The sequence below is a fragment of the Elephantulus edwardii genome, unplaced genomic scaffold (assembly GCF_000299155.1).
Source record: "Elephantulus edwardii isolate Elephantulus edwardi_28Jun2011 unplaced genomic scaffold, EleEdw1.0 scaffold00057, whole genome shotgun sequence".
Lineage (NCBI taxonomy): Eukaryota > Metazoa > Chordata > Mammalia > Macroscelidea > Macroscelididae > Elephantulus > Elephantulus edwardii.
In genome coordinates, this window is record NW_006399807.1 from 10,136,304 (window position 1) to 10,147,369 (window position 11,066).

The 11,066-nt window shown below is 36.2% G+C and overlaps 1 protein-coding gene across 4 annotated transcripts in view; it reads left to right on the top strand.

Moving 5' to 3' along the window:
- DCAF6 (DDB1 and CUL4 associated factor 6) overlaps nt 1-11,066 on the top strand; it is a 206,500-nt gene that overhangs the window by 178,455 nt on the left and 16,979 nt on the right. For all 4 annotated transcript variants that reach the window (XM_006887399.1, XM_006887401.1, XM_006887402.1 and 1 more), the window contains 3 exons: nt 6,352-6,490; nt 8,302-8,458; nt 9,104-9,192. In XM_006887399.1, coding sequence (XP_006887461.1) covers nt 6,352-6,490; nt 8,302-8,458; nt 9,104-9,192 — 385 coding nt within the window. The remainder of the gene's footprint in view (nt 1-6,351; nt 6,491-8,301; nt 8,459-9,103; nt 9,193-11,066) is intronic.

Here is an 11,066-nt window from a genome sequence, read left to right on the forward strand (position 1 = left end):
GGTGGGCAGGGAGAAAATTGTGGCAATTAATGAATGGAAATCCAAAACCTCTTTATAAAAAAAACACACAAAAAACCAGCTGGAACTTTGGACAGTTCTCTCTCAATGTACTGTTTTAGCTGCTTTTGGATCATCTTCAGCAAAATTTTGTTTATATATGATATTATTGATATTCTTCTATTATTTTCACATTCTGTTAGATTGCCTTTCTTGGGAATGGGAACTCATATAGTTCTCTTTCAGTTAGTCAGCCCAGCTGTCCTCTAAGTTTTGTGGCGTTCACTCGTGCCAGGAAATGTTCAGGTCTTCCTCTGTCATTTGAAACATGTCATTTGGTATCTTGTTCAGCCTTCAGGCCTTTTTCCCCCCCCCCCCAAAGCCTTTAGTGCAGTTTGAACTTCTTTCTTCATTACCATTGGCTCATGTTCATGTGATATTTAAATTTTTCAGGGTTAATCAGATCTTTTTGGTATGGTGACTATATATATATAACTTCCATGTTCCTGGGTCATTCAAGATTTTGCCCATAGCATTTCTCAGTATTTAAACTCAAGGCTTGAGGTTGTTTTTTACTTCAGTTCTTTCTACTTGAAAATTGCTGAGTTCTTCCCTTTTTCTTCTACAGCTCCAGGTCTTTGCACATTCCATTGGAGTACTTTATCTTGAGCTACCGTTAGAAATTTTCTGTTCATCTTTTTACTTTTGTATTTCTCCCCTTTGTTTTGGCTTCTTGATGCTTTACTATAATTTTCAGTCTCCTCTTCCTCCTCTATCTTCATAATGACCTTTTGCTCTCTTCATGAATAATATCTTTGATATCATCCCATAGCAAAATAATTCTTATTGTACGCTTTTGTTGGTATTATTCAATGGATCTTAAGCTAATTATTTAACTCCTAAATAGATTTCTTTAATATCTTTTAAGTAGTATTTGACAAGCTCTTTTTCATATAACTTTCTAGTTTAATTTGGAAATATCTTGTAGCATTTTTCTTATCTTTTGTAAGGAGAATTTTTTAGAATATTCAGTGTCGGAAAAAAAGAAACTCTCAGAGAAGCAGCTAGAGAGAAAAATGAAAAGTCAGACATTTCGATTTTAGTTTCTTAAGTCAATTATATGCAGATTTACTCTGTAAATTGTCTGTTGTTGCTTTGAATTCTTGGATAAAACAATTTGTAATTATTACTTTATTCATTCAGTGACTCTAATATATCCCAAACACTCTGGTGGATAGTGTGACATGTATAATGGAAATTCAGTGCTTGGACTCCCTGACCTTTCATTTCATTGGATAAAAATAAATAAATAAATAAATAGCTACAACACAGTAATTAGTGTTGGTAGGGCTTTGCATAGGCTATTTGAAAATAAAAACTCATCCACTGTTTTCCATTCAGCTCCAATTCATAGTGACCCTATAGGACAAAGTAGAACTGCACTCTTTGAATTTCCAAAGCTATAAATCTTTGTGGAAGCCAACTCATACATCATTGTCCTACAGAGCACTGAGTGGATTCTAACCACTGACCTTTGGTTAGTGGCCACATTTTTAGCTACAGTACCTCCAGGGTTCCTTGCATAGGGTTTAGGTCCATCAAATCAATTATGACTCATAAAGATAATACAGAGAGAGTAGAACTGCCCTGCAGGATTTCCAAGGCTGAAACCTTCATGGAAGGAAATTACTACATCTTTCTCTCATGAAGCAGCTGGTGAATTTGAACTCGTGGCCGTTTTGTTAGCAGTGAGAGCTGAGCCACAGCCCCTTTAGCACTTCCTGTCATAGGTATTGTTGTGGTTCGGTTTTGTCAAGTCAGCAACGCATAACGATCTAATAAACGATGGATTTGAACCTTGCCCTAACCTCAGCCATCCTCATCATCTCTGATATACTGGAGCCCGTTGTGAGAGTCACTGTGTCATTCCATCTTGTTGAAGATTATCCACTCTTTCTTTCACTGGCCTACCTTTTCAAGCATAATGTCCCTGAAGTCAACTTGAAGTATCAAGAATTATATTAAGAAGAATACCTCTTTGTTATAAAAGTGGGAATTGATAATTGCTTAAAAATTTATTAATAACCATTGGTATTTATTGTTCCAGATTCTTTCTACGCATATATATAAAATGGAATATTATTTATCCTGTGGTTTAGATGCAGTTGTATGTTATTAACTCTTTTCTCTTTATCCTTTCTAAATGAATATTTAGATAATTTCTAAGCTTTCTTATACTACCATTGTTGTTGTTGTTGTTATGTGCCGTCAAGTCGCTTGCAACTCATAGCGATGCTATGTACAACAGCCCTGAACTCTGCTCTGTCCCGGGCCAATCGCACAGTCTCCGACACACCCATCCCAATTACCCCAATCACTGAATCCATCCACCTCATAGAGGGCCTTCCCCTTCTGTGCTGTCCCTCCACCCTCCCAAGCATGATGTCCCTCTCCAAAGACCTGTCCCTCCTTGCAACATGTCCAAAGTATGTCATATGGAGCCTTAGAATGCTTGCCTCCAAAGAGCAGCCCGGTTTGACCCGTTCCAGGATGAATCTGTTTGTTTTCCTAGCAGTCCATGGACCCTCAATACTCTTCTCCAGCTCCACAGCTCAAAGGCATCAATTTTCCTCTGTCCTCCTTAGTCATTGTCCAACTCTCTGATTCATAACAAGTGATAGCAAAGACCATGGCCTGTATCAGGCGCACCTTAGTCTCCAAAGAGACACCATTGCTCTTCAGTACTTTGGAGAGCTCCCTAACAGCAGACTTTCCCATGGCAATATGTCTTCTAATTTCCTGGCTGCTGATGCCAAGACTGTTGACTGTGGAACCAAGCAAACTGAAGCTGTGAACAATCTCAGTCTCTTCACCATCCATCCTGATGCTGCCAGTTGACCCAGTGGTGAGAATCTTTGTCTTCTTGACATTGAGCCTCAATCCATTTTGGAGGCTGCAGTCCTTGACCCTCTGCAGCAAGTGCTTCAGGTCCTCCTCAGTTTCAGCAAGCAGGGTTGTGTCATTTGCATATCGCAGATTGTTGATAGATCTTCCACCAATCTTGACCCCACATTTCTCCTCATAGAGCCCAGCCTCCCGGATAATCTGTTCTGCGTACAGGTTGAAAAGGTATGGAGATAGGATGCATTCCTGGCGTACACCCTTCGCAATTTTGAACCATGCAGTGTTCCCTTGCTCTGTTCTGATGACTGCCTCCTAGTCCAAGTATAGGTTTCGCATTAGAACGATCAAGTGTTCTGGGATTCCCATTCTTCTCAGAGTCAGCCACAGTTTGTTATGATCCACACAGTCAAATGCCTTTGCATAGTCAATGAAACACAGATAGACATTCCTCTGGTATTCTTTGCTTTCAGCTAAGATCCATCTAACATCATCTACAATATCCCTAGTACCATGACCCCTTCTAAACCCAGCCTGGACTTCTGGCAGTTCTCATACTACCATAGTCATCATATTTATACATGTTTTTGTAGACTGCTTATTTATCTTTTTCTAACATATATTCTAAAAAGAAAATTACTGAATCAAAGCTCACACACGTTTTACATTGTAATATATATTTAACTTACCTCTTGGAAAATATAGTGTGTTGAAACTCTAATATACTGCTGGCAGGAATGTAAACTGTTTACAACCATGTTGGAAAACTGTCCAAAAGTACCTACTAAGGTTGAGCATATACACAGTATCTGGCAAGTTCCTGTCTTAGATGTATAACCAATAAAAATATATACATATGTTTTACCAAACGACATTGACAAGTTTTCAAAGTGGCACACGAGCTATTTTTAAAATAAAAACTATAACCCAAACAATAGAAGGATAGATACATTTACACAAAGGAAGGGGAGCTCTGGTGAGTGGCACATGCTAACCCAAAGACAGCTGATTCAAAACCACCAGCATCTCTTGAGAGAGAAAGACGGGCTCTCCTATGTAGCTTACACGTTCTGAAAACCTGCTGAAGGATCAGCTATGTGTCACCTACAACTCAATGGCAGCGAGTTTGCATTTGAGTTGTTGTTATTGTTGTTGTTGTTGAGTGCCTGCGAGTTGAGTACAACTCATAGCGACCCTATGAACAAAAGGCTTGAAGCCTTTCTATAACTATTGACATTTATCAAAGTTCACAGAGTTTCCGGAGGCATGTTGTTTAGGAAGTGGATGCCATTCCTGCTTCCTAACCTGTAATTCTCTACAAAAAAGAGGGTGAATGAGCCACCGCTAAATAACATGGATAAATCTTAAGATGCCTAGCTAAAGAAATTGGAAATAAAAGGACTTCTATTTTTTTACTTCATTTAATTAATGTTTTAAAATGGGCAAAAATTGTTGATGGTGTTAGAATTCAGTGTATGGATACCCTTAAGGGGAGAAAGAGTAATGACAGGAATTAAGTACAAGACTTAAGGATTTCTTCTGATGAAATTATGCACTATTTTCCAGTACTGGTGCTGGTCACATGTGACATAGACTTGATTCATTTGTGAAAATTCAGCCACATTCAGTTGTGATTTTTCCACCTTCCTGTATGTGTATTTTACTTCAGTGAAGTGTTTACAGTGAAATAGTCTAATTTTCATATGTAGAGAACCAATATCAAATCCTTTCAAATATTGCCTGTTTTCCTGAGCTCTTGTCACTGATAGATAAAAAAACAGCTTTACCAGTCTTTTTAATCTATTAATATAAAAAAAGACTTCAAGTTATTGTTTCATTTTAATGTACTTTTAAGCAGAACACTTATTTACTTACTGTTCTTCTATAATGCTCATGTGCTTTTAATATTTGTTATAGCATTTGTTTTACTAATGTGTAGACTTTTCATGTATTATGGCTTTTGAGCCTATCATATGTCATAAAATAATAATATGAATAATGGATTATTAAGATTATTGAGTGAGATCATGCATTAGGCATTTGTCTCCTAGTTAAATCAAATAAACCTAGATAGAGGCTGTCTTTTAACCCCAAACTCTTAGCTTAGAACTGCATTGTTTGTCTCTCTATTCCAGTATAGAATATGTATATGGGGGATATTATTTTAAAGTTTTTGTTTTATTGCTTATGTATTAATATTCCCTGTAAAAAGAGCAAGGACCATGTGGGGAGCACCATATCTGACCACTACCCACTTCACAAGGTGAACCATCCCCATCGACAGCATCAATAGCACAAAACCAGTTCCCATGAGATCAGACGTTCTCATGCTCCTATGACTTTCTACTCATGTCACTACCAATCTTACTGCTTTGGTGGGTCCAAAATTCAATGTGATACCTCACAGACCACACAGAACCATATTGGGGAAGTCAAAGGTTGTAATTCAGATTAAGTACAAAATACAGTCAAGACAGCTCCCAAAATATGCACGCAGGCACCACAGCCTCAAACCTCTCAGCTCTAAGTGTTGTCAACTTCTCAGTCCTGCCAACACTGGAATCCCACACAGTTGTCTAACAAAGTTCTCAGTCCTGCCAATATTGGCTCTTTACCCCCTCCCCCCAAGGTCTCATCTCATCTCACCATCATGTCTTCAGTTCCATTATGGTCATTTCTTCTGTCTCCAAGCATATCCTACATTTTTCTGCCTCCTCTTCACCAGGGTAGGTAAGATCTCTCTTCTCTGGCTGGGGAGGATTCCATCTCTACAGCTAGAGCTGTTGAATTTATTGGCGAGACTAGCCAATCCTCTTGTAGATTGTTGAGGCTGGCCAAGCCTCTTGTGAGATAGCCAGTCCCTTTGTGGATAAGCTAACATGCCTCATTCACATAGTCCTGCCCATCCACATAGTCAGTCATCCACTCGAGGAAGAAAAGAAAGACAAACTCCATTATTCCTTTTCTGAATAGTCTAGGTTTTGCTTGGAACATGCCTCGAATAAAATCTGAAACCATAAACTCACTCACTGGTATTATATAATATCCTTAGGTTCTTTTCGTTTCTGTTTGTCTTTCCTTTCCATACTGTGGAGAGGAGAAGAAACTAGAATCAGTTTTGTTTCATTTGCTTTGTATCGCACATTAATTTCATATCTAAATTGTGTTTTTATAAAATAGCTCTTTAAAAAACAGTGTGTCGCATGCTCTTTACTTTCTCAACCAATACCATATTTCCAAGTGATCTCTTTAACTAAAACGTTTTCTTTTAGTAACTCAACTAGTCTGATGTACTCTCACTATTGTGCTGCTGTATGCATTTGTTTGTGGGTGCCTTATTAAAATAATGTATGTAAGTTATTTTCGGGACTTATTTTCATGTGTAGCATTGTCTTTCTGTGCTGACCTGTGAATTGTTTTGGTTTTGTTTTTATCTTGATATGTAATGCATAGACGCTCTGCTGTAGCCCGCATTCAGGAATTCTTCAGGCGAAGAAAAGAAAGGAAAGAAATGGAAGAATTGGATACTTTGAATATTAGAAGGCCACTAGTAAAGATGGTATATAAGGGACATCGCAATTCCCGGACGATGGTACAAAATGCTTCTCTTGGCTTTTTTGAGAAATTGTAGCTTCATAATGTGTGTGGATTTTTCCCATAATAATTCTTTTCATGTACTGCCAGCATGATTTCAGTATTATATGATTGCATCTCCATAGTCATTGCTTTCCCTAAATGCAGTTCTTTAAATCCTATGGTATGCCATGAGAGATAATTGTTTTTACAAAGAAAAACTGCTTTATTGAGGAAAGATAGGGACAATTTTGTTTCTTTTGATGTTTGGGTCTTGGTTTTCATTTTTTTTTAATTTAAAAACTTTTTTTATTTTATTGTTTTTGTGTGAGTGTACCGTCAAATCAGATCTGACTGGTACAGAAGGAGATTGTCCCTCCTTCCCCGGCAAAGCATCTGGTGGATTCGAATTTGTTTTGTTTTTAAGCTCTTATTAGTGACTGCTGTTTTGGTTTTGCTATCTCACACTATTTCCTATCTGAAAGTTTCCATAGATTTTTTTTAAAAAACTAACTTTTGTTAGTTTTAGAGAGAAGATTTAGATTTGTGAAAAGAAAGTTTATTGCAAAATAGGCCAGTTTTGGGTTTTTTAAAAATAATACAGCCTTTTTAAGTTTCACTTGACAGTGAAGATTTGTTTTAATCAGTTTCTTTTCTGGACTCCCAATTTCCTCAATCATTGATCAAGAATAATGAACTCAACTGTAAGGCCTCTTCAAGCTTTCGCAGTCCGCAGGTGCAGACACCCAATGGAGTAACTGTTACTTGAACCATTCATTTCTTTAGGTCCTACTAAGAAAGTTACTTTGAATTGGAGAAGTATTTGTTTCCTCTGAAAATATGACTGGCAATAATAATTGAAACTTATTTTTTAAAGAATTCTCATTATTAATAGATATAAATTGTTTACATCTCTTCTTTTCTGCTTAAAAAATATGAATAAAAATACTTAGAAAAAAAGGATGAGAAAATTAAAAAGGAAAATGATAACCAGGACAGTGTTGTTCTCATGTACCATCAAATCAGAACCCATAGCTGACCCTCTAGCAAATTTTCAGGGGCATTTAAACACAGGAGAAAATGACCCATCTTTATCCCACAGAGCGTTGGTGGATTCAAACTGTATACCTTTGGGTTTGCAAGGCAGTTCCTTACCACTAAGCCATCAGAGCCCCCTAACCATGTCATTATCTCCTGATAACTATCAACAAAACTGGCTCCTATTTTTTGATAATCACCAAAAAGAGCCAAGGATCAACAGTAGATAAAATGCTTGAGGAAATTCTGATTTTTGATGTACAGACCTTTTTCCTGGTTGATTCATGTGCATCTATTTCTACAAAGTCATATAGCCATTTTGGTACATTTTATCAGTTTTGTTGCATGGTTTAAAAAAATATTAAAATGTGTCTATCCTCCCTTTTCAATTATAGAAGTTTTTAACTGCCAAATAAAAAGGCAAACTTTTTAAAGCTGAAATGAGACAGCTTTGGAAACTTTAGCATCATATATATAAATTAACATTACTATCTAGAGCCCATAACACTAATTTATTGATTCTAGTAATTATTCCTGTGTGCCAGGTACTGAAAATACAGCATTGAACAAAGCAAAATTCCTGTCTTCAGGTTTACTTATGTCCACATTCACCCTACCCATATTCACCGTGGTGGCTTTATATGATGATTTTAAGATATTAGAAGACAAAGACTGTTTAATTTCTTTCTTCTTCTCTTAAACCAGTTTTTTAAAAACTTGTGTATAGTGCAAGTCTTCATTTTAATAACTTGAATTTTAGTTTTATTATGACTTACTTTTTTTAACCTTTAGATTAAAGAAGCCAATTTCTGGGGTACTAACTTTGTAATGAGTGGTTCTGACTGTGGCCATATCTTCATCTGGGATCGCCACACTGCTGAGCATTTGATGCTTCTGGAAGCTGATAATCATGTGGTGAACTGCCTGCAGCCGCATCCATTTGACCCAAGTAAGATGATCGTCTATAGGCAACGGATAGAAAGTATTAATAAAATTGTTCAATTAACATTTTTTCTGGTTGTTAATGTTATTAAAGTAATCATAATATCCTCCCAGACAGTCATTAGAGTAAATTATAACCTTACTAGAATTTTAAACAGGCAAAACACCTAATACCTCTTCTTTGATAGAAAAAGTATAAGGAAATAATGTATTCTCATAATGTTTCTTCTTAATGTTAAATTTTATTGGTGTTTAAAAGTACTGCATGCCTCAAACTCTTTACTACTTACGCAAATAGACCCTCTAAACATTTTCAGTCTTTACATAGCTGGATTAATCACCCAGGACAAAATGTATTTGCTTACTTTAGTGCGTTATTTCATATTGCTCCTGTGTATTGTAAAAGAGCAGTGACTAAGAGAAGTGAACTTCAGTGACTCAAAGATGGTAGTAAGGTAGCTTTTGGGAAATCTTCATAAATTTTTTTCTCAACTTAGCAGCCAAATGTATCAGTACAATTTCTATTCAAGTTTAGTTTTGCTGTGTAAATACTGGATAGCTATAGAGGTATGTCTGTGTTTATATCAAAAGGTAAAAATGAATGCATATCATGTTTTTAAGACCTATATAAATATGTACATTATACTTCTAGTTCTGGCCTCATCTGGGATAGATTATGACATAAAGATCTGGTCACCACTAGAAGAGTCAAGAATTTTTAACCGGAAACTTGCTGATGAAGTAAGTTGTTTATACTCTTTTATAGAATATATTTTATTTGTTCCTAAAATGCTTTCCTAAGGAGACTTAAAGCATCTCATTATTACCAACATAAAATATTCTCATTAAAGCAGGATAATTTTAAGAAAAATTAAATACTAAAGTGATATAAAAATAGTTCCTTGCTAGTTAAAATTAGTAATACCATATTAGATATGTTAGTGTAAGAAAAGTTAGATTTGACCATTTATGTTTATTGCAGTAGCAAATAATTTTTTAAAAACCTGTTGTTTTAAGAAAGTAAAAATGTTTTATGATAGCTAGCCTTTATAATCATGTTGTTGTGTGCCATCAAGTCTGAACCAACCAATATAGCTGACTCTGCAGCGAGTTTTCAAAGGCAGTAAATTGCACAGGAGATGGCCCATCCTTCTTCCGTGGTGCAGCTGCTGGATTTGTGCTTTCGGGATTGCAGCTTCTAAGCACTAAGCCTGCCGGGCTTCCTTTATAGTAATAGCCATTTTAATTGTTTTTCCTATTTTTAGTATTTCTTTAAAATTAGGCTTACTTTCAAAATCAATAAATAGAATAAATTATTGGAAAATCTATTTCTTCATTAGTATATTCTAAGGTTTCCCCAGCTTTTTGCTACTATGGTAATTTTCACACTGAAATCTACAGTCTTTAGAATTCTCAGGATTTGTCGAGGGAAAGTGGCTCACAGAAAGGCAGACTCCAAACCTTTTTTCTACAACTTCATTTAGAAACTTTAGGAGTTTTCATACAAACAAGATTTTTTTAATTCATCCATTCATTTACATACATTGCTTTATAAAGTTTTTTTAACTCCATTTATGTCTTAGACACTACATTAAAGACTAATGATAACTTCAGACAATATAGACTTCTTGTTGTTGTGTACCAATGAATCTCATCTAGCAGGCACAGGAGGAGATTGCCACTCCTTCTCCACAGAAGCATCTGGTGGATTCAAACTGCACGCCTTCGGGACTGCAGCGCAGCTTCTTGCCACCAGGCTACCAGTGTTCCCTTCAGTTAAGATTTGTAGTGAAGATGCTAAAAATACTGAAAAGAGTGGATAGATAATGAACACAGTATTGGAGCAAATGAGGGAAAAGACTGTCTGAAGGGTGGGAGAGGGTGGAAAATGTGCAATAATGGGTGAATGAAAACCCAGCCTTTCCATAAACTTTTGTTAAAAATCACAATTTTAAAAAAAAATTGGACAGCCTCTACTCTGAAGCAAGATTGACAGACCACAATATAATTCTATCATATATTTTCACATACTTGATAAACATTTACAAACACTACTGTACATCAGGCACAGTTCTAGGTATAAAGAGAAAAAGTCCAACCTTTAATGCATATAACATAGAAGTAAAGACTAACTTTTGTTGTCTAAACAGACAACAAAATACAAGTCATCAGGTAGTCTCAGTCATCAATCTTTTTATTTCTTTTTATTTGTGATTTGAGTGAACCTGAAGATATTCTTACAGAAAGGGGGAAGAGATAGTTAAAGAGCTGAATGGAAGATGTCAAAGGGCAGCTCAAGAAGACAAAGTAAGCTACTATAACTGGGTGTACAGAGAGCTGGAATTGGAGAATTAAAAGAGAAGAACTCACTTGACATTTTCAAGCTGAAAGAACTGAAAAAAGTTTCAACCCACGAGTTAAGAAAAATGAAAATAGAGGGGTGTGGTGGGATTGTGTCCCAGGGAGGGAGTGTTTCTTTTCCTTTACTTTTGAAAGAGAGGAGTGAACTGGGTTGGGGGGAGGGCTGGACAGGGAGAGAAGTGCAGCAATGAATGAATGGAAATCCAAAATCTCTGTAAATGCTCATTAAAATTATTTTAAAAAAATAAAGCTTA